General features: G+C 36.6%; 1 protein-coding gene across 12 annotated transcripts in view; it reads right to left on the bottom strand.

Annotated features, from left to right (window-relative positions):
• The window catches only part of PAX2 (paired box 2), an 81,888-nt gene that overhangs the window by 53,958 nt on the left and 2,394 nt on the right, over positions 1-25,536 (bottom strand). For 9 of the 12 annotated variants that reach the window (XM_073596590.1, XM_073596593.1, XM_073596592.1 and 6 more), the window contains exons 2-4: positions 24,636-24,804; positions 23,288-23,485; positions 1,918-2,003 (exon numbers count right to left, since the gene is read on the bottom strand). In XM_073596590.1, the coding sequence (XP_073452691.1) occupies positions 1,918-2,003; positions 23,288-23,485; positions 24,636-24,804 (453 nt within the window). The remainder of the gene's footprint in view (positions 1-1,917; positions 2,004-23,287; positions 23,486-24,635; positions 24,805-25,536) is intronic. The other 3 variants (XM_073596591.1, XM_073596597.1, XM_073596602.1) reach the window with 1 other exon arrangement.

Genomic DNA, 25,536 nt, shown 5'->3' with positions numbered 1-25,536 from the left:
ACCTGAACACCCAAGTTACTACAAAATGGCCTCATTGATATGATGTCTTATTGATGACATCATTACCTAGTAGCTCATTTAAAAACATGTTTGCTTGTACTAGATGTATGTATTCAAACATAACATAGTGTTGTTTTTTAATCGTTTAAATGCATCTATGGAGCAAATAAAAGTAGGGCTTTTCAACATTTTTAAGTGCATTTATGAAATAGACAACTTTAGTAAGCTAAAATCTATTTGATTTGGTTGCTGCACTTCATCCATGATCACTGCGCTAACATACTAAAGTGTATGTAAACCCTAATAATGGGATTTTCCTATTTGTCCCCTTTGGTCTCTTTATTATACCAGTGCAAGCATTTTGTTTTTCATAAGGGCAAAAAAAAAAACAGTTGATCGTGTCAGAACTTCAGAGCTGCCCTGTGACCCCTGCACATTTTTGTGTTATCTCAAAACACCCCTAGTTTTCATCTTGGGTTACAGAATAATTGGCATTTATGTTGTAGAGATCTGGGAGTGGTTGAGTAGTTTAGCAAAGATCTGGAAGTAGTTGAGTATTTTAGCAAAGATCTGGAAGTGGTGGAGAAGTTTAGCAAAATAAACTGGGCAGGGCACACAGTTCACAATAATACTGTGTGTTGTCAGCCCACAATGGAGTTTAAAACCTGAGTGTATTTCTGACAGATCAACAGATATGTTTGTGTACTTGCAGGGTCTTTTAGAGGGATAAGACATGGGAAATGTGCATGTATTGCAGATATCCACTGCAAAATGTTTTTTGTTATTATCTTACTTTGCTTTGACAAAAGCTTTAAATAAGACCAACATTATATGGAGAATATGAGAGACTCTATAAGTATGTATATGTCTGTCTGTCTATCTATCTTTCTATCTATCGACACAGGGTTTGGCCCTTACTTATCGTCAGAAGTATGAATAAAATAATTTGATTTTCAAAGACATAGATTTGAATATAGCTAATCATTACATAACAATAACTTAACACTGTATACCAGCTTGCATTATTATTTGCTGTTATTTTGATAGTAGAACATTCCTTTGTAATTGTCTATGCAATGTTGTATTTTGCTGTTAAATTGTCTAACAAAAGATGCAAAGCATGTGGTATCCCTTGAGCTAAAACCATATAATTGTTTTTAGGGAGGATTATCTTAGCTCCTACATAGTTCATAGAAACTACAACACGATTTTCAGATCTAGCTAACAAAACATCAATCTACAAGTCAGCTTCTATAACACATTTATAGTAATCAATAGTTGTTCAGTGGTAGGTTAATCATAACCTTTTTTCCCTATCTTTTTACCAGACATACTTCAAAACTGACAAAACACTTTTACAACTTCCAAGGGACTAACTGGATAGAATAATTTAAATTTAGATAAAGTGTTAGTGGGAACCTCAAAAAAAATAGGATCGGAAGAAGCTTAGAATAGAATTCTACCAATTGCTAGTTATTAATAGGAAGTCTTTTCTACGACCAAAAAATTGGTCAAAAAAGGTACTGTTCTCCATGGCAACAAATCAACTATGCATGTATGGCTTTGTTTTTACCTTGCATTGGGAAAACAAGAAAAACAAGAAAAAGCATTTGAATAGCTATTAAAAGAGTCAAATAGAATGCCTATTTTTTGTACCATTTTTGTATGCTGTACATTATTAATAGAAAGTTGACATATACAATTGGAGCATGTTATTTTCCAAATATTATCTAAAAATCACAATCAGACGTGGTATGTAATATATTAAGAAACAATATATCTTATACAGTAAGTGTATTTAAAAAAGTTTGCCAATTTTATATATTTAGTTTTTGACTTCTAGAAAGTGTACATAATAATGATTTTAATATAAAAAGTGTGATGATAGAAATGAGTGAGATATGGTGACTGAATTACCGATAGTGTGCCCTGGTGCGCTTACTGGCGTTCCAGATCCATCTGGTGTCGGGTGAAATGGCTGCTGTACTTTTGTTCGGATAATTCTAGAAGAGAAGGTGAACAAGCAAGATTTTATTATGCCCTCTTCCAGGAAATGTAAAAACACACCATACAAGACTTGCCCTACACAACTAAAAAGCCTGCCTATGGATGCGTAACTCTTGTACCCGCCAAAAGATTTTGAATAGATTATTTTACGCAACAGATTTCGAATTCTTTGAAAATGAATACCGGTGACATGCGGTGGTCTTTAAAACATTACTAATGACTTGGGACATGATTACAGCGTAAGCAGATTAATGTTGCCAATTCTTTTTAAGCCATAACAAGCTTTTGTAGACAATGAAGCTGTGAAAACAAGCTGTGAAAATGAAGCTAACTTGTGCTTTGTTAACAGTCTGTATAGTATATAGAAGCCTACATGTGTGAAAAACATGGCTAATTGATAATCATTATGGAAACCCAAAATGCACAAGATTTTCCTTTTATTACGAGGAATAGAGTATGTTCTTGTTTTTAATCAAAGGCAAAGTCAGTAATGTCATATCATTCATTCATAATAAATGTTTTTACATGTTATATCAATGATATCAAACTGACAAATGTTCTGATTCAGAACTCCTAAGCTTATGGGAATGCATGCTGCTTCCAGCTTTGCACACAAAAATGCTAACTTGCTACAGGCTAGATAGTTGCATTATGTTGCTACCATAAGTAATATACAATGTAACTAAATATGAAGCAAACAAAACATCCCTGAATCAGAAGTGTAAAAAGTAGATAGGTCCTCACTTTCCAATCTCCCTTCATATGTAATAACACAGTTGCCTTTGTTCTGATGGATTGAGGCAGTCCACTCAAACATAGTAATGAACACAGATAACTAATTGTCATGAATAGATAATCCATGATATCAGAGACATATAAGACTGAGGCCAATGGCCTCTGCAAAATAATGGGATCAATTTTATAAAGGGGTAGAGACTTTTCATTTAGCAAAGTTTTTGTTCACTTAGCAAAGTGAATGTTAGTAACTAACCTGTTCACCTTTAACATCCAACCATATGCCAGGGAAATTAAGAAAAAACAGGATTTTTGTTAGCTCATAATTGGCTGGATGAAATCAATGCAGCTTACTTACTAAGCTCAGTAAATATTCACTGAGAACAGTCTCTGATCCTTTATTAAATCAACCCAGTGGGGTTGATTTACTAATACTAGAGCACTCAGAATCTGGTGCAGCTGTGCATGGCAGCCAATCAGCTTTTAACTTCAGCTTGTTCAATTAAGCTTTGACAATAAACCCGGCAATCTGATTTTTATGCAGGGCTGCACCAGAGTTTGCACTCTTCAGTCTTAGTAAATCTCCTCCCATGCCTCATCGTTCTTGCTTTTATGTAAACCAGAAGTGTTACATGTAGTGTACTCCATTCAGAGTTTCAAGAAAATGTCTTTAAAATATCACATGTAATAGGTAAGGTGAAATCCACTGCAAGGTTTTAAGTCTCAAGCTAGGAAAACACAAATAGATTTCTCTTGTCTGGCTAATAGAAATCGAATAGATTCCTCCATCCACACTAAACAACATTAATGGAGAAATCTCCCCTTCCTACTGCTATATTCGGAGAGCAGGCGTCTGCAGCTCTTGAATACCTGCATTTGATTGGTTGCAGTCACTGTTTGGCCAACAATCTACCCAGCACCTTTGATTTTTCATTTGAGGTTTTCCATGCACAGTGGCATTGTATGGTAGGCTTTAATTCATATGTCTCTTTTGAGCAACTTGAACTAATCCCTACTACCTTAAGCTTTGAAAGGAAAGATTACTTTTGCTTTTTTAACCTACAATGTTTTGATTTCTCTGTGGTTTATTCTATAGTCCTCACTTTTTTTTTTTTACATGTATAATTAGTGTGTAAAACCTCTCCATAGTAATTGAGCTCTATTGGTCCAGCATACAATTTAGTTGTGTGCATAGTATTCTCAGTGTTTCCTCAGTGTATTCCTTTGATGTAATACCATTGTTTAGTTAATGATCTGTGACTTGCATTGACACAAACACACAAACATACACACCTAAATAGCTGTGGTAGAAAGAGCTTGAACACAGTGCCCCATAAACTCTACTTATCATTTGCTTAGCTGTTCTTACAATGCACACACCAAGTTTTGGCATCTTAGTTTCTGTCACAATAATGTAACATCTGGTTAATTAAATACTGCAAATGATTTAAGTTTATATAACCACTTTATGTACTCTAGCCCTTAAATAATTATATATCCACCTGCAACTCAAAACTAATTGACCACAAAAATATATACTGTACTTGCATATTCCCACTATTAAAAATACCACATTTCTGGAGCAACCCAGCTTAAACCAATCTTCAAATCACAATTCAAGAATCACCAAGGTACAGTGTATTCCAACATAAATTACTACATGTAGCGGTACCTGTCTGAATTTATGCATTGAGTACTAAATATTTGTCAAATCAGGGTTGGTATATTCTTGCTTAAGCCAAGAACACACGGCCAACTGTCATTGGCCGGTTCAATAGAAACCGGCCGACATTTGGCCTGTGTGTACTGCAGCCAGTCCGACAGAAGCTGGCAGGGTGGTCGGTTTTTGTCGGATGAGCATGCTGGAAAACCAGCAGCTGACCGGCTCCCGATTAAATCTTTTTGTTTCATTTAGCATGTCATTATCCCCATGGTTTGCCACAGAGCACATAGTTTGCTGCTCTTAAAGCCTAGTACACATGGTCCGAATGTCAGGCGGCATCGGCTGGTTCAATAGAAACTGTCCGACATTTGGCCCATGTGTGCGTCAGACAGTCAGACAGAAGCCGGCTGTGAGTCAGCCAGTCTGACAGAAGCCGGCCATGCGTCAGCCAGTCTGACAGAAGCAGGCCGTGCGGCTGGCTTTTGTCGAAGGGCCATGACCGAAAGGGTCTGCCGACCGGCTCCCGATCTCCCGATCAGCACTCTCAGCCAATGGCTGACCAGAGTGTTCTGGCAGGGAGGCTGTCCCCCTGTCAGAACACAATAGTACAATAGTACAGCGGTTTCGACCTGAGCTGTCAGTTTTTTTCTGTTCAACACGCTGGGATGAACGGAAAAAAAATGAGTAGTGTGTGCGAGGCTTTGGACAGTGGAGTTGATTTACCAAAGGCAAATAGGCTGTTCACTTTGCTAGGGAAGTTTCACTTTGCATGAGTTTAGTGAATGAGGTAAAGATCTGCTGACTTCCATCATGCAAGCATGTGTATGCAAAAACGCTGTTTTGTTTTTTACATTCCTTGCACATTACTAGGTATTGTTTGCAAAGTGAAACTTCAACACATTCAGGTCTAAGGCAAATTCATTTTGCAAAGAATGCCCAATCACGTGCTAGAAAAAAAAAAAAAAAAGCATTTTTGTTGCACTTCATTGGATGATGGCAGACAGCAGAGCGTCACTTCATTTACTAAACTTTGATGTAAATTTCCTTGCAAAGTGCAACTTCCCTTGCAAAGTGAACAAACCTGTTTGCCTTTAGTAAATTGAACCGAGTGAGTTGCTTAGAATGTATAATAAGTAGTTTGTGGGAAGTGGAGATGCAGGTTTACTGAATGCTCCCTTTTATAGTTCTTATTCTAAAGTACAATTAATTATGTGGCTTTAGACTCCTCGGTAAGTAAAAATGTTGTATTATTATTTTTTATTGTTTTACAATTTGAAATAAATTATCTTCTCAGGACAGTGCACAGACTTTAAACCAATATCTAATACCCCTTTTTTATCACTGTAAAAAATGTTTTAACTAAAAAGGGGGTAACTGACTAAAATATCAAATAACAGTTTAGCACCAAGTCTGCAGTTTTTCTTTATGTATGTGTTAGGCCCTGTGCACGCTTATGTAATGGGGCATGCCTGCATTTGTCCTTGGCATCTATCCAGGTGCATTTGATGTATCATACAGCACAAACCCCTTCTTCGCTTTTAAAAATGGTGTCTGGACTTCAGTGTCTGTGTTTTACATAAGTGCTAGGTGTGTGTATTCATATTGCCGAAATATGAATATAAAGAGCCAAAGTTAAGGTTAATTGATAGCCAGATTACTGTGTCTGGAACTATGCAGAAAGCTCCTCTCAGTACATATCATAGTAAATAGAAGAGGGTGGCATGAAAAACTTGAATGTATGGAAATTTGGTATGTAAGGTCATCTTTGGAACATTTCCTCACTTGTCTAGAAAAGAAAATCATCTGATCTTCAGGCCAGAAGAGAGGTCTATATGCTGGAAGTACATTTTAGCTTAAATGATAATGATTATCATACATTCAACACCTATAGTGCCTGCATACCAAACACTTGTTCACTTCAGTCCCAGAAGGTTTCACCCCCTTAATGACCAGGCCATGTTTTGCAATACTGCACTGCGTCGCTTTAACTGACAATTGCGTGAGCATGTGAGGCTGTACCCAAACAAGATGTATGTCTTTTTTTTCACACAAATAGAGCTTTCTTTTGGTAGTATTTGATCACCTCTGCAGTTTTTATTTTTTGTGCTATAAATAAAAAAAGACAGACAATTTTGAAAAAAAAAACAATATTTTTTACTTTCTGCTATAAAATACATCCAATAAAAAATGTAAAAAATCAAATTACTTCATTAATTTAGGCTACATATTTTTGGTAAAAAAAATCCCAATAAGCCTATGATGATTGGTTTGCGCAAAAGTTATCACGTCTCCAAACTATGGGATAGATTTATGGCATTTTTATTTTCATTTTACTAGTAATGGTGGCGATCAGCGATTTTTAGCGGACTGCAACATTGCGGCGGACAAATTGGACACTAAGTGACACTTCCTGGGGATCAGTAACACTAATACAGTGATCAGTGCTAAAAAAAATGCACTGTCACTGTATAAATGACACTGGCAGGGAAGGGGTTAACACCGGGAGCGATCAAAGGGTTAAGTGTGCTCCTAGGGAGTGATTTCTAACTGTGTGGGGGATTAACTGACTGGAGGAAAATAGACATCTGTGTTCCTGATTAGCAGGAACACAAGATCTCTTTCTTCCTCTCTGACAGATTGATGGTCTGTCTTGTTTACATAGGCAGATCGCTGTTCTGCCTCCCCAGTGAACGATCGGTGGGTCCCTGTGGCCATCGTGGCTGCCAGGTCCGCTGATTGGCTCCCGCTGTGTCCAACCATAGTGGGAGCGGCTCGCCGGTGGCGGGTGTGTGCTCCCCAGCCCCCAAGACGGAAACAACGTACAGATATGATGTTTCGCACAGCCGGGCCACCCTGCCACACTAAATGTGGTGGGCAGTACGGAAGCAGTTAAAGAGAAGCTATTTGATACCAACAATATGCAGGCCAAACATTTAAATTTTATGAAGATGATTGCCATAAAAACAATTCAACCTATCACCCTAAAGATTGGTGTCACATACCTGTGCCTGGGATACATGCATGATAACATTTCGGAAATAAATTAGAAAAATGTAAATCTGGTTATTGTGGCCATAATTCCTGTTCAGTGTCATCTTTCTTCATTCTTGTGCAATGGTCTTTAATCTTTTTCCTTAAGGTGCCCTGAAGTGCCATAGGCTGTCCTCATTGATTTTACCAGAACTGTGAAGCCAGAGGTTGGGGATAGGGTGCAGCCAAAGCCATTTAAATAGAAAATATAAATTATTTTTGACAGTAAAGCAATACTGTCAGAGAGCTGAGCAGAAGTCCTGTGTCACTATTAGACTCCTCTTAGCCTGATGACACTATAGTAAAGGTTAAATGTCTGATGGAACCATATACCTCTGAGGTTAAAGGATCCCAGCAGCAGAACAAGAGATAGTAGCCAGCTAAATCAGTGCTTGGGGATACTTCTATTCATCTTATTATTGATTCTGGCTTGCAATCCATAAATCTTAAATTTTTTTGAGAATTCCAACACTTTGACGGGACACATACATACGAGTGTAAATATATTTATACTTTTCTCATTTTAATTACATTTTTTTTCTCCTGAAATCTATTTTGCATGGTGACTGTTTAATCAAATGTATATGGCATTTATATTGTAGCAGGCCTAACAATGCTGATCAGATTGCAATGGAAGGTTTCATTAAACCTTGTGTGGTACAGCAGCTTACATTGATTTCAGAGCCAGCCACAACTCAAAAGGTTGCACATTTAATAAATGGGCTCATTTAGTGACAGTAAAGCAGCAAAATTGTCTATAGAAACCATTTTTTACAGCACTTTAGGAAAGGAGGTAAGCACAACCTGCATTGGACAATGGCATTCTTATTCCTGAACGACAGAGTACCCTTTTGTGTTTGAGTGATTCTGTCACTTATTAGTTTAGTTCTACATTTTGGTATCGAATACCTCAAAGAGATTGTCATGGCAACAATGAAAGGGTTAATTCAGAAAAAAAAATGTTTTACATTTACTTATTATGTAAAGGTTTTTTTGGATTTGCCTAACAATTATCTAATTTAAATGAAAATGATATGTCTAATATTATATAGTAATTTAGCTGAGTTTCCCAAGGTTTTCATTAATTCAGGTTCAGTATTGAAAATACTTTTTTGGCTTCCTTATTTGTCTGTGGAAATACCCTATTATACATTCCATGTAAACAAGAAATTCAGTGAGTCAAGCACCTGAACTAATGAAGTCTGTTTTCGTATGGATTTGTGTGTTATGGTTGATTGACCTGTAAACTAAAATATACAAAGATTTCTTCATACCTCGGAGTACATGCTCAGTAGGTAATTAGGAAAACAGGGAGTAACCGGCTATGACGGCCAAGGCTTTCTTTGTGATGTCATATCGGTAGTTACGCTATATTTTAAAATGAGCGGTATATGTTAATTGAGAAAATATTAATTCTGGGTACAGAGCTGTTTGTAAAGTAAAGCTCTGCAAATTAATGTTAATATTTAAGGCATATTTATGAAAATTAGAGGAAAGGTTATGTGCATAAGCGACTAATTTCTTTTTTATTCACCCTACACATGCAAAAAATTCCTGGGTTTGCTGTGGGTCATCAAATACACTTTTATATTCATTCACAACAGCCACAATAAAAATGGAAGCATAAAACATTATGTACAATATACATTTAATTTGATAAAATTACCACACAAATACTTTTACAATAACATTTGAAGTTGCTGGTGAATATCATCTATCCTTTATGAATATCTAGATTCTCAGATGAAAATAAGACTAAGTTATGTGACCACAAAGGGATTTTCAAAATTCTGAAAAACAAACACCCCATGAACCTCAACTTTCCACATTGAACCTGTTCAGATTTTATTATTTAGAAATTTTGGTTTATGGAACTGAATACAGCACATAAGGCGTTGTGGGCACATTGCAGTTATCAACAAAATCCAAGCACAGAGAGTTCTTCCTTAGGCAGCTTAAATAGGATTTGTCACCAACAAAAGAAAGCTTGAACATACAGCATTTTTGTTAGAGAGTGGTACAAAATGTATTCTAGGCTTGGCCATATTGAAAACTCTCAAAGGTTTCCAAACACAGAGCAATGTTGACATCCCTCAGCGGCGTGCAACTTTTTTTGAAATTGAAAATCTAAGGTGCTAAAACTACTCAGCTTCCTCAGATGACTTATCAGCAACGGCATCATAAATTTAAAAAGTTAATTTGTTTAACTCTGTCTTACAACACCGTGTTCTTCCAGATCCACTTTAGGCTAGAGAGTCAGCATATACTCTTGTATACCTTTACTACACGTTTTCTTAAAACTGTTGTAAAAGAATGGAAAACAAATATTGTAACCAGGAGAGCAGAAACCATTGTTGAGAACTTTCCCTTAAGGTGTTCTCATCAATGGAGTTTAACAATGGCTTCCACAGACTTCTGGTGCTAAATATGACTTTCCCATTAACTGGCGATCTGGTTTAAGTCTTCAGAACCAAAATAACAGACGTCAGTAGGGATAGGGCTTATTTTTGTGCGTACTAAGTAAGGAGAAATGGAAACATACTTCCAGTTTGACGAAAGAGCGCATTGTAACAAGGACACATATATAACTGCAGTGTACCATTTTATCTAATTGTAAATATAAAAGGTGTTCAAAAGAAGTGTGTGCCTCTCCCCCTCCCCTGTTCAAGCTAGGTAAAAAAAAATGACAATATTTTATTTATATTTTTAACTTGGCTCCATAAGAATTGATTGACCGTTTGCCTTGTGGCATTCACATAAATTCAGGGACTTTATTCAGGAGTCATGTTCGTTCTATTGAATAAGCAATTTGGGAGGGTGAATTAACTGCTGTTGCTAGAAAGTCCCTGAAGAAATATTAAAATTGCTGCCAGACCAAATCAATACTCACTGAACACCCAGTATGAGTGGCCTTGGTTTCTCTCTATAATGGATAAGCGCAAAACCATTTGCCAGATAAAGGGGGATTCCTCTACACACACACACATACACACACACCACCTTGCTTTCTGTTTGTCAATTTTATTAACAGCTGATCTTCAATGAGAAAAAAAGTGTCTGTGTTTTTTTCTCTGTATGTCTCCTGCTCTTTTCTGTTGATTATTCTGAAACCAAGCGCACAGAGCCGTTTAGATCAAACACATCAACAGATGTTTATCGTGTTCCTGCCCTATTACTAGAGGTTCAGTGCCCACAACATAAAGGCCATCTCTAAATAATAATGGAAAGCGAAGGCTGAAGCTACTAAAATCACTAGTACTGTCAATATGAGTTGTACTGAGAGATGCACTAAGTACCGATGTCACTTGTGACATCCTGAGGTGAATGTGTCCCCAAGTCAATAGAATGTTATGTTCAGGTCGGTTTGTTGCATTAGGTCTATCATAGATTGCTGTACTATGCTTCAGATTGCACATTCATATGTTCTAATAGCCATGTTTCTGCTTACGTCCACAACTCTCACACTAATGTCATTCAACAAATATTTTTTGTCATAAAAGGACAATAGTAGTGACAACCAATATGTTAGCCATTAGACTAGCAAATCAGTTAATGTTTTTTTTTAAACATTAAATGATCCTCCATAGATGCAGACTGGATGATAGCTAATTGTATGGACTCCTTTAGAAATGCACATTCAATAAATATGAGCATTCTTGTAAAAATAGGCATTAGTTTGCATGTTTTCCCTTTGCCTGTGTAAATTTCCTCTGGGTACTCCGGTTTTCTCCCACACTGCAAAGACATGCTGGTAGGCTTGTTGACTGTCTAAATCGTTCCTAGTATTTGTATGAACATCAGGTAGGGACCATATACTGTTAGCTCCTTGAGGGCAGGGACTGATGTGAATGTACAATGTATGTAAGGCGCTGCGTAATATGTCAGCACTATATAAATAGCTGTAATAAGAAAAATAAATGCATAAAAGTGTTGCATTGTGCTCTCATGTCTAACCATTAGCTTTGGGCAGAAGGTCAGCAGAAGCTAAGTCAAAAACAGATCAGAATGTAAAACCAAATAATAATTTAATGATAACTCAGAATACATTAACCGCTTGCCGACCGGCTCATACCAATATACGTCTGCAGAAGGGCACATACAAGCATACTAACGTACCTGTACGTTGCCCTTTAAGAAACGGTTTGCGGGTGTGCGCCCGCCGTGGGCTCCGTGCGCATGATCGCGGGTCCCGCGGACTCGATGTCCATGGTGATACCCGCGATCGTCTCACGGAGAGGAAGAACGGGGAAATGCTGATGTAAACAAGCATTTCCCCGTTCTGCCTAGTGACACTGACACTGATCACAGCTCCCTGTAATCTGGAGCGGTGATCAGTGTCATGTCACACATAGCCCATCCCCCCTAGAGTTAGAATCACTCCCTAGGACACACTTAACCCCTACAGCGCCCCCTAGTGGTTAACTCCTTCACTGCCAGTCACATTTACACAGTAATCAATGCATTTTTAATCGCACTGATCGCTATATAAATGTGAATGGTCCCAAAATAGAGCCAAAAGTGTCCGATCTGTCCGCCATAATGTCCCAGTCATGATAAAAATCGCTGATTGCCGCCATTACTACTAAAAGAAAAAAATTATTAATAAAAATGCCACAAAACTATCCCCTATTTTGTAGACGCTATAACTTTTGCTCAAATCAATCAATAAACGCTTATTGCGATTTTTTTACCAAAAATATGTAGAAGAATACGTATCGGCCGAAACTGAGGAAAATAAATGGTTTTTTATATATTTTTTGGGGATATTTATTATAGCAAAAAGTAAAAAATAATGTGTTTTTTTTTTTCAAAATTGTCGCTATTTTTTTGTTTATAGTGCAAAAAATAAAAACCGCAGAGGTGATTAAATGCCACCAAAAGAAAGCTCTATTTGTGGGAAAAAAAGGACGTCAGTTTTGTTTGGGAGTCACGGCGCACGACTGCGCAATTGTCAGTTAAAGCGTTGCAGTGCTAAATCGCAAAAAGTGCTCTGGTCTTTTGCCAGCCAAATGGTCCGGGCTTAAGTGGTTAAGGTATTCAAGGACTTGTACGTTAATATTTTGATCATTTTATTTCATGTCTGTTATGTTTGAGTAGGTGAATGGAGGATCTTTGCATGTATGTTCAGGCTCATTCATCTCAAAGGCAAAACAACATTGTAGCTTACATGACCATGACCAAAGTACATAGCAAAGCAAAATCAATGAAAATAAGCAGTCGGCCTATTTTCCCCAGCCCTGATCTAACATATCAAATGCAAATATTTTATGTATAGCACCATTTTTTCAGCAATGCCTTCTCAGAGTCATCATAGTATATAAAACTGCAATTCATGGGTAACCAATAGGCACCCAGTCAAACATAAAGGAATTTATTGGAAATAAGTAGATAGATAAAAAGACCTATATTTTTCTATTACCACAACAATAAAACATACCTGATGTTACACAGTAGAGAAAAATGATCTAATGCACGACAATTAAATCAACATGTCAGCTGTTATAACATATCACTTACAATGAGGGGGAAGAAGTCCTTAGTCTTTGGGTGTCAAGGTGTAGAATTTGCAAGACAATTGACTTAGTAACAACTTAATGTATATAATTTTACAACAAGCAAAATCTAGTCACATGCCTCAACTCCTTACTATGCTGCATATAAACTATATTTATCTCTGTAGTGTTTGCTTGTTTGTTGCTGAATGCTTGATCATTACTGTTAACATTTCATGGGCTAGGTTACTATTTAATTAATTTGTGCAGTGAATGTTCCATTTTTCATTATGCCTCAGTGACATTTAGCATTTTCTATGTGTTTGACATAAATAATGACACAGGTGTGGCACTACAGTCTGTGCCCTGAAACTCAATGAAAGCAAAGCCTTTTTTCCAAGATTTAGTTTTCTTTCATATACTGTACCATACATTTACATATTTGCCATGTTCTATATTTGCAAACAATATGGGCTTTATCTTATAATCCACACAGAAATGTGCAGTCAGAAAGATTTGATTATTGGTGTGAGTTCATTAAAGTTCTCCATACATGAAGCAATATAGTCCTAACCTGTGAAATCTGCATGTCTATGGTGTGCAGTCACAGTAGACAGCTTGAAAGACCGGCTTCAGTGTTATTGAGGTTCCAACAAGCTATTTTGGCTGATTAATTTCTCATGTTACAGCAGAGCTGAAAAGGGATAAGTCCTTTGTAAGGGTTTCCCCCAATAGGCAGCAATGAGGAATCTTCCAACATATAGTGAATAGCGGGTGTATTGGTATAAGCATATTAATTACACTTAAACCACAGCAACTGATCAGCAGTTTAATTGTTTGGCTAAAATTGTACATTGCAGCTGTCATCTAGCATGAAGGTTCCACTTAAGCTTACATTCATAAGGTAATCCTAACAAGTGTTTAATGTTCCGATAAAATTTTGTATAAATCATAATGTGACAGGTATGTGAATTTCATTTTTTTTATTATTTTGCATTTAGTAGGGACATTATTAAGAGCAATACACCACACACAGTATGCTGCAGCTAGTACCAGTCTGGCATCTTTAACCACTTGCTTACTGGGCACTTAAACCCCCCTCCTGTCCAGACCAATTTTCAGCTTTCAGCGCTGATGCACTTTGAAAGACAATTGCACGGTCATACAACACTGTACCCAAATGAAATTTTTATCATTTTTTCCCCACAAATAAAGCTTTCATTTGGTGGTATTTAATCACCTCTGCGGTTTTTATTATTTGTTAAAAAAATTTAAAAAGACCAAATTAAAAAAAAAAAATGTATATTGCAAACAGGTAATTTTCCTCCTTCATTGATGTACACTGATGGGGCAGCACTGATAGGTGGCAGTGATGGGCACCGATGGGTGGCAGTGATGGGCACTGATAGGTGGCAATAATGGGCACTGATCGGCACTGGTTGGTTACACTGATAGGCAGCACTGCTAGGTGGTACTGATTGGCACCACTGGTGGGCATTGATAGGTGGCACTTGTGGGCATTGATAGGTGGCACTCATGGGCATTGATAGGTGGCACTGTGGGCACTGGCAAGTGGCAATGGTAGGTGGCACTGGCAGGGGGTACTGGTGGGCACAGATGAGGCAGAAATGCCTCTTCCTCTTCGGAACCGATGTCCCTTGCACATAAGCTGGTGATCAGCTTTTTTTTCTCCTCACGCTGTCAGTGTGCCTGCTTTTCTTGCCTGGTGATCAATCAGTACATATAACTATTTGATTGGGCTTTAAAATGGGCTTCCCCAGAAGTAGGTCCAAGGACACACATGAAGTATAGAGAATTTTATTTTCCATTTCTGGTCCTTGGTATATCGCTTTTCATCTAATTAAGTAAAATCTTGGATAGTAAAACAATAGTTGGCAGTGTGTTATACCAACAAGTGCTTTTTGTTTTACTATATCCATAACATCCACTGTGTAGCGGGGTAGTCACTCAAAGAATAAAGTGTGCCATTCTGCTTGGTTACAGCCTGTTTCCTCACCTAATGCATTTGCCTCAGTAATGGCCTTTATGGATGCTCCTGGGAAAGCATTTTGCAGAGGAGAATTATCAATAAATGAAAAGGTTTTTTTTTGTTTTTTGCTTTTTTAGAAAGGATTTGTTTTGACTCACATGCCATTGTGGCCAGATCTCCATTGCACTGCCAATGCCATATTAGTATTATTACCACAGTTATATTCATGTGTTTATTCATAATCTAGTGGCATGGGTGTAGCTGGATGCCATCCATAATTGGAGCTGGTATCTTTTTTTGGAATGCTTGTGCAGAAGATATTATTGTAGAGATCCATAAACACAGTGCTGACCCTATGCTTCTTTACTGTGCAGGGCTTTCTGCTGAAAAGGCACAAGCAAGTCTCATTATATGCAAACAGCATTTTGCCACTGCAAAATTAACCTGGCACCCATTTCCATATTTTAGTGGCGTAACGCATGGGTGGGTGCTTTAGAAAGATAAAAAGCGAGGGTCTGGAAGAATATAGCTTACTGCTCTGCATATAGGTTCAATGTCTGTTTTATAATATATATACACCTCCGTGCCTTTTTTATGGTTCATTGCTCTATGTCAATTTAATATCATATTGGCAAGAAAATCCTTTTTGAGGTCATTATGCGGACAGCAGCAGTCTCTCGAATCTGTTTAAGACAAATAGAGGATGTGTTCATTCAGCAGTGCTAGTTTTCAGTTTAAGCCCAGCCTCATAAAAAATGTAAGTATAGTCATTATTAGAATTATCCAATTTCATATTGTTATTATTATTACTGATACACAGTGTTAGCAGGCAAGTAAGTTTTGTAATTTGCAGTAATGTCTGTTTCATCGAGCTTTTGTCCTGCAGTGTGTTTGAAAGCTAAACTCAGTCACTTAACAACCAGCATTTCAAAGCCTATCGCATATTGCATTGCAATACAATGTGACTGCCCATTTGCAAAGGATTTTGGGGGCATAATGGGCATTTGACCTTGTGAAAAGGAACAAAGCTCTAGCAAAGCCCTAGAAAAAAATACCCTGGTTTTAAATAATTGTTGGCTGTTAAACAGAGAATTCTAGCATATCATACCAGTAATGGAAATAAATCCTATTGTATTTGCATTTTAATTTTCCACATAAACAATAGTTCTATAGTATGCTGGCTTATTGGAAGCTAAAAAAAAAATCACCAATCTGAATTTAATTAGAAATGAAAAGTTTATAGGTGCCTCTTTAATACGATTAATGCACAGTTAACGTTTATCACATACATATGCTGGGTCCTGCTCAAATTGCCCTTTCTTAAGCAGCCACAGTGCATGAAATGAATTTTTCTTCACTTTTTGTGTGTGAATGTGCATGTGTGTGTGCTTGTCTCTTGTGAGGCAGCCTGCGCTCTCTAAACATCTCATTAAAATGTTATACTGATGCCAGTGTAACGGAAGAGTGACCCCTAGTTACAGTGCAAAGTTCATTAAAGCTCTGCACAGATGGGTGGGATTTGCACCTGACTCCTTAATTCTCCACCCTCTCTGCCAGCACTGCTGCAAGAGATAGGGAAGCTTTGCCAAAATCATATACATAATGTCAGTATTAACTGTGTATCTGTGTCTTCTAGAAAAGAATGAAAAAAATTGTTAAAACATATATGTACTATTCAGTAGAGACTTGGTAATTATTAAGTGCACAACTCGTTGGAATGAAAAAGAATATGTGTTTTGACCTAAGTAGATCGCATGCCAATTGGTTACGATGGGATACTGCACTAGTTTTTCTTGGAATTTTTCTTTTCTTTATTGAATAATTCCAATAGGCAAACAATCATTTGACTGTTGAGAGTTGATTTACTAAAGGTAAATAGGCTGTTCACTTTGCAAGGCAATTTTCCCTTAGCTTAACGCGTTAGGTGAAGCTCTGCAGACCTCCATCATCCAACTGAGTTTTAATTTTCCTTGCTTGTGATTGGGTATTCTATGCAAAGGGAATTTTCACCTCATTAACTAAGATAAGGATAACTCCACTATTGGTCCACAACTTTTAGCATTTGCCTTTAGTAATTCAACTACTTGGAAGCAGCCCTTCTCCTACTCACAATCCATTGTCCCTACCACTATCACAAATCACCAGAATGTTTATAGAGTGTAGAGGGAAGATGGAACTCTCAGAAGAAGCACACGCTAACTCAATGCAAGTAGGCCTTACTCCATTACGTTGCTATATACATATTAGTTACAGATTTAACAACATGTTTACATTATACTAAAAAGATACCTCACTTAATTGTAAGCACCAACATGATTAGTTAAAAGCATGGAGGCGTTGCTTACATTTTTATTGCTCTAATTGTGCATCCATTGGATGTATTAAAAATGGCGAAATACATTCATTAGAATGTTCTTTCCTGCACAAAATGTGTCCAGCACTAAGTTGGGGCTGTTATAATAAGGTGCAGCATGGTTGTTAGCCGTGTTAAAGCCAATGAATATGTTTTACCAAAGGCACAATTTTACATCATCTCAGCAAACCTGGTTTCACTTTAAGCACCCTACAAGGTTTGGCTATTTTTTGGGAGCCTTCCTGTGTTAATGCCTTGAAAATAAATTGATTGGGTCATATGTGTGTTTTTTTTACCAGTCCATATTATAACACCATTGTTAGTTTGGGTACAGGAAAAACTTTGATTTCAGCTACAGTACACAATGGAACTTTAAAAATTCACCCAAAAGGTGACTGTTTGAAAATGTGTCTCTTGGGGTATAATATTTTTTCTGTTGTTTTCAAGCCCTATCCATTTTTTTTCTATCAGAGTCTGTTACTACTGACCTATAAAGTAAGTTACATATTTTTTCTGATTCTTTACAATGCAAAGACCAGTTTAACCAGGCTTATCTGCATGGACTGTGTCATATTGTGTGGTTTCCACATTTTCATTGGAATCTATTCCCCACCCATCCGCAATGTCATTGTATGATTCCAGTATTGAACTATTTTGATGTCTATTTCCCAGACTGAGTGGGTCTGGTTACCAGGTTATTGATTGGTTTTCATACAAACAGAGGGGCCTGTGTTGGTCTCTGATCTAAATCTGCCTCTCTGTGGGATGATTGTTGCAGCTACAATTTCAGTGCAGACCACCCTCAATGAACTGTACCTCCCTGAGTGGACATTAACAAATATATTTAGCCTTTGTGAAAGTAAACAGAGTGGAGAGGTTACCTAGCACTGTATGGATTTATAGCATTTTATATTTACAGTGATAATCTTATCAACCATCCAATCTATAGGCTTTGACACGCGAGCATTGATATACTGTACACATAGGGGAATCTCACATATGTTGGGGTATTCTATGTCAATATGTATATTATGTAAAGTCATTATGAGCAAGGAAACCACTCCATCTATTATATAGAATTAACAATATCATACAAAGCAGTGATACACAAGACTACAAGAGGATATTTGTCCCTGGACACTTTTGCTTTATGAAGAGGAAATGGCATTGAAAGTGTCTAGCCCTGGCAAGCTAAAACAAAACTTTCTCTTACCGCTGCATTTCAAAATAAAAATACAAAATTATTCTACAGAAGGATGCAACTGACCAACTCATTGTCCTTCAATAATAACACTGAAAAGGCAAAATGTAGGGAGATACCACAGTCAGAAAAAGCACTTTAACTTTCCATCATTATCTCTCCCCATGTCCTCCAAATTACCATACAGTAGAATAAAGTTTTCCCATGAGCAATACATCTTAAGCCATGACTTTAAAAAGTAATAGTAGCTAAAAATTCACAGTGAAATGAGCCTGGATTGAACCAATCCTGGCCAAACATTTAAAATATACCCCAACAATGTCCCAACGTGTCACTGCTTTGCCAAAATAGCCAGTTCCTGCTTTTTGGAAACCTGTAATGAACCTACTCCCAGCGTTCATTTTTCCCATGCATGTAGATCAACAGATATAGCAAGCTTTGGTATAAGGAAATACTCCTGCTCTAGGCACCCTAAGGAAAACTAAGGCGGTTTTAACTAACTGAGCACAAATATCCTTGCTTTCTTTTACAGAAGTATGACAACTTTATGCAATAAGCAGATACACCAAAGCAGTTCATAGAGCCAAAACAATCTAATAAACAATTAGAAATTCTTAATTAATATGAACAGTAAAATGAACATTGATAAAGAAAGGCTGTATGCTTTATTATCACAGCCACTCTGTGAATGCATACATTTCTTTTAAATAAAAATAATGTAAATGCCCCTGTAATGTATAGCTCAGGGGTACATTCCAAAGCAGAGTCGTTAAATTGAAGGGCCAACAATTAATTCATTCTGCTAGGAATATTAAGTTACTACAACAACTACAATAGTAATTTCTATGGCTATCCCTAGAGTTAGAAAAAAATAAAAAAACATAAATACACAATGACAATCCTTGCCACTGACAGAAATAATGTATCCCTACTTAATCAGTCATTAAACAAAATTAAAAGCTTAATGCATTGTACATCAAATATAAAATAAAGCATGAAAAAATATATTTTTTCAACTTCTCTGCATTCCAGCTTAAAAAAAATAAAAAGCCATACAAAAACCCATTTTAAGTCGTATTCTAAACTGTATCTTTTGGGCAGCACATATTCTTTGAAACACTGTTTTGTGAAAATTAAAATGCATATAAGAACTGTAAAAATCAATTTCCAACACACAGAATACAGTAATTAATCTTTGTGATGGCAATACATTTATCATTAAGTATTGATTTTTATGGTCATAACTGACACTAATGTATATTTTATAGTAATTCACTTTTAGTCATAAAATGAATTTTGAAATGGAAAGCTAAAATACTGCTAATGTGGGTAACTGTTTTAATGGATATCCACAGAAAGATATTTAGCAAAAAAATGAAAAAAAAAATCATAAGTTTAAGGAATTATTTTAAGATTGTTTTCTTGGTGTACAATGTCACATATGGCAAAATAGCAATTGTATTACATTTCTCCAAATCTGCATTGTTTTTTAAGTGTTATTGAACTCTATCAACTCAGGTAAAGTTTTCAAATCTAAAAAATTTAAAATTTTAGCCTTACAAAGAAAAATAAAAAAATGACAATATCAAAAAACAGGAAATTTCATTTTAAAAAGTCACCAATTTGTAAGTTTACAAAATACCTTTCTGTGTAAGAATAGGCAGCAACAGCGTAATCAAGGTTAATATTAAATCTTTTAAAATTGTTTTTGCATAATTTAGGCCCACTGTGTTTTTAGCGTCATTTTTCCTACTACTTAATATATAGAAAGTCCTATGTGTTCTCTAAATACAGCCATCTATGTGTGATTTCAGTTAACAATTTTTAGCTTGCTGACTTTTACTTCAATGTTCACTTAAAGTCAGAGGTTAAAAATGCTTTCATGTGCCAGTTTACAATTCTTAGGGTGCCAGTTATGTTTTCAACTACTTTAGAGAGTAGGCCTCGTTGTCTGGAAGGGATTTAGGATTACAATTATTTTTGCTACCTAACTTTTAGTTAATGAGGTAAAGAAACGGATAAAAGTTTGCTTATGACTCCACCAATGCCCCTTTGCCAGATCCTATTAGAAGTAAGGCTAATTGTGTTTGTCTTAAATGTCCAATCCATTTGAAGCAAACATTGTTTTTCTGGGCTGCTCAGAGTCTACAAGATCAACCCTTTAATGTTATATAAAAAATACATTAACACTATTATACAGCAAAAGGTTAAAAATGCTATTAATAATTTATTGTATTTCACAGGTTCATAGTTCTCACGATCTAAAACAACCATGTCAAACTCAAATAGAACAGGGGGCCAAATTGAATGGAATGATTCTACAAGGAACCACAGTAGACCTGCCAAAGACCACACCTAATTCCAAAAAAATATTTAAGCACCTTACATTGATAATAATAACTGCAATATTTACTACACTATGGGGTTGATTTACTAAAGGCAAATCCACTCTGCACTACAAGTGCACTTGGAAGTGCAGTCGCTGTAAATCTCAGGGGAAGATATGAAATGAGGGGAAGCTCTGCTGATTTTATCATCCAATTGTGTACAAGCAAAAATGCTGTTTTTTTACTGTCCTTGCATTTCCCCCTCGGATCTACAGCGACTGCACTTCCAAGTGCACTTGTAGTGCAAAGTGGATTTGCCTTTAGTAAATAAACCCCTATGTTACCATAAAAGTGCCAGAGGATAATCTTGCAGTATTCAGCTACAACATTATGTAAGGAAGTGCAATGTGTTGACCTATAAAACAGTCATGGGCCCAGTTCAGTTAAAATTCTTAAACTGGCTGAGGGTCGTGAGAAATAGATTGGAACATGTATGGCCCTCTCTCACTCCTTATAAAAACCAACACCAGTTGACATATCTTGTCTAGAGTGATGTGGTTTGGTTAAAGCTCTTTTACATCAGAAATAAACATCAGGGCTTAAAAAGGACTGATTGACTAGTGCTGTTATCTACAGAAAGCTAAGCTTCCTTAATTAACATTAATATAACAACTGCATTCTTAATTGTTATATTTCTAAAACATGCTACTGATGTGTCTTTAAAGCCTCTGCTTGCTATGTAATGAAGTCATAAGCTTTCTCTAAGCAAAGAAAATATATTTTGGTGTAAACCAACATGATTTCTATACTGTGAGAATCAATTTCATGTGTGTGTATGCTTCCTTGCCTCGTGGCATATATGAATGCCAATGTATTTCATCTCCCTTCTATACCTAACTGAAACAAGAGGGAAAAAATGAATATGGGAAGTTTATAGGAAGGTGTATAATTAGTCAATCAGTATTATGTTACCCTATTCATATCTTAATACCCATTTTAATACAGATGGTACACACAGGAATAATTTCGTCAAGTCGCCCAGCAGTATATAACAGCGCATGTGTGTCTCAGGGACTCTCTGTGAGCCAAGGTACATTCCAGCAGTTAATTTTACCTGCTGCTTGCAAGATGACTTGGGATAATTCCATGTCATTTGTGAAATATTAAAAACATTTACGTAGGATGCCAGAGCAATTGCAACAGATAATATCTAAATTGTATTTTCTGCTGGCTTTCTGCATGGCATTTTGTAATTATAGCTGTGCTGTTTCCTTATTTATCCTGAATAAATAATAACATGTCACTGATCTTATGAAAGGATAGAAGAATAAGACTTTTTTTTCTGTATAGTGCCTGTCACAAGATGGAAAGTACCACATGTATGCATATGGATTAGTACAAGTATAGTATTATTAAGAAAACATATATATATATATATATATATATATATATATATATATATATATATATATATATATATAATTTTTTTTTTAATTTAGCTAAATTCTAAAATCTCTGGGATTACTTCAGAATTTCTACATGGATACATTTTAAATATCCACTAAAATATTTATACTCAATGCACAATAAGTAAGAAATAATACTCTTGCTAGGATAGAGAAATGTTCAATATATTGTTGGCGCTATATAAATCCTGTATAATAATAATAATAATAATATATAGTAAACATAGCACATACAGTTCATTATAGAAATGTAAAGATGTAAAAAGCCAAGTTTTACCTAGGTGGAATAGCAATTTTAATTTATTTATTTTCATGACAGTGTTCTTACTCTAAGGTTTTCTAAGGTCTTTTTTCATGACTGTGTTCCTACTTTAAGGATTCTTTAGCTTCCCCCTCCCCCTAAAGTTACTAAAAAATCCAGTCTTTTAAATTGTAAGACAAACAATAGTTAATGGAACTGCGATGGGCTGTGTACAGGTGTAATCCTGTAATACCATTGATTCCTGGAAGCTCTGTAAAGTGCAAGCATGACCAGCAAACCACTTGGGAGAAAAAAAAACAAGAAGTTTTGGTTACATGCTCTATCCTCTGTAATCCCGACCCATTCCACACGTGTGCTGAGTATTTCCATTTTGTTTGGTTAAGATAAATAAACTCTGATATCTTAATGGTTCACTAGCTAAGCTTTTGTGATTGTAAATTTGGGAGCTGTTAAATTCTTAATTACTGAGAACACTAAAATGACTGAAGACATTAGCTGTAATACTCATAAACCAACCGAAGACAGCAAAAGTGACATTTTCCATCCATAGTGTAAACAGACAAAAGAAACAGTTTTCACAAAGTATTAAACTGGACTTATTTCTAGTAATCCCTTAAATCAGCAGACGATTACAACAATATTCTAGCATGCAGGCTGCGAAGATACAAATTGGGATGTAGAGTTAAGTTGATGACATGGAGGGGACAATTGGTGACAGCGGCTATAACAATGGTCAGCAAGGTACAGAAGTCAGCTCCTACCTGTTTATAGAAGAAACGCTGGGCACAGTGTCATTGTCACAGATCCCTTCTGCCAGCAGTCTGTCCCGGATCTCCCACGCAAACATCGTGGGGTTTTGTCTTTTGTACTCTGCGATTTTATCTACTACTTTTGGGGTGGCTACTTTAGGCTTGGATCCCCCAATTACTCCCGGCTTGATGCTGCCCGTTTCATAGTACCTGTACAAGAAGGACAGAGCAAGTCAGTGAGCCCCGGAGCTGGCACTCTTGGCTCATACACACATGCATGCATTCCTATAATATAGCGCAAATAAGGCGCAAGCACAGTGTATACTTATCATTCGTAGATATATTGTAGCATACATATACACATAAATTTAATACAGCGCATAAAAAAAAAAAAAAAAAAAATATATATATATATATATATATATATATATATATATATATATATATATATATATATATATATATATATATAAATATATATATTAGCTGTTAATATATAGATCCAAATGTATATCAACTTCATCAACTGCAAGTGCATCCATTACCCGACCCTCATATAATGTATAGATAAAATGATATAGATCCAGATGTATATGAACTGCACATCCGTCCATTATCCGACCCACGTATAATGGCATCAATAAACAGGCGTTATCACTTGCAATCAGCACATTTCTCCATAGAGAAAAGAAGAACACAGGAATGTCTGTGCAAGTGTTACTTCCTCCAGGTTTATTGGACGTTTTCTAGAGTTTATCCTAACGTTGGCATCGGAAATCGGCGTGCAATGGGGAGCTCCCTGTTACCAATTTGATGTAAATATAATAATGATACTAATAGTCACTTAGGTTTTATAATTACTTATGTGTTTGCGAGCTGAATTACAAATCAATACACAGGCGCTATTAAAGCCTTGTAATGTCATTTTAATCAGTACTGTGTAGCAAATTGGAAGAGCTGCAAAGGACATATGTAAAATCAGAAATTGTTCTTTCATTAGATTATTAATAAGGTGCGCATTCATTAACCGTTAGTTGATGATGGCTAACATCCTCTGGTGTCACCTCTTTCACCCATATAATGCAGACTCTCCTGAGGGACATGGATCTATAAGTGCCAGCTAACCTTGGCTCATCAGGCACAAGTACAGCCCCGAAAATTAGGTTGGGGGGTTATTGAGAAGATATATATATATATATATATATATATATATATATATATATATATATATATATATATATATATATATATATACACTTAAGAATGTATACTGTTGGCGCTATATAAATCCTGTATAATATTATAATAATAATAATTATATATATTTGATTATTGCATTATGTAGAGGAGAGGTCCTTACCTGCCCAGTATCTTGCTCACACAGCCGTGGCTGACCCTTAGCTGCCTGGAGATGTCACAGGGTCTGACACCCTGGTGGGCCAGCTCTACTATCCTCTGCCTCACCACATCAGGTAGAGGTCTGCCATTGACAAATACCCCCCCGAGCTGGTTGACACCCCCATGCCCTGCTGGGGAAGAGAGAATGAAAAACAGAGACACAAAGAGAGAGAGAGAGAGAGAGAGAGAGCACATAACAATTAATTAGACAACAAATAGTAGAGGGATGAGATCACAAAAGCAAATGATAACCATAAAACAGATTGATTCGATGACATACATAACTGATCTAAAATCATGTACTATCGGTTGTTTTTTTCTTGTATCCCTGCCAATTAATGAATAGGAAGGTGGTCTGAAGGAATAGAGCACCTTTTGCTGCTGGGAGCACCTATAAGCTGGTAGAGCTCTCCAAACCCAAGTTTGTTCAGTTCTGGTCCAGTCTGGTCATCCTTTACAGGTGATTGTTCCTATGTATGTGATATCTGCCTAGATTAAAACGTGTCACCTCTAAAGGTTACACCTAGGATGGGCTCCATGCTAGGTCAGTGCAGTGTAATGAGATCCACACAACACACATGCTGACTCCTGCCACTGACCAACTGTGACCCCAATCCAAGCAGAATAATCAGGGCTCCTCACAATGGAATCATGATTATTCTACACCAACAATTTTACTCTGATCAAGGAGAGATCACACAACAACACGTGACCAGCCGGGTGACAACCAGCATTAGCGCCAGGCATGCGCTCTGCCCACTTCATAATCATACAATTGCTTGGAAGGCTGTGCTAAAATAAAAGTATATATAGAGTAGATCATTCTGTTATAAGGGAAAGACCCATAAAGCAGTTGGGGATTT

Source organism: Aquarana catesbeiana, linkage group LG08, assembly GCF_042186555.1.
Source record: "Aquarana catesbeiana isolate 2022-GZ linkage group LG08, ASM4218655v1, whole genome shotgun sequence".
Lineage (NCBI taxonomy): Eukaryota > Metazoa > Chordata > Amphibia > Anura > Ranidae > Aquarana > Aquarana catesbeiana.
The sequence above is the reverse complement of the archived record's forward strand: the minus strand, read 5'-3'. Positions and strand labels throughout refer to the sequence as shown.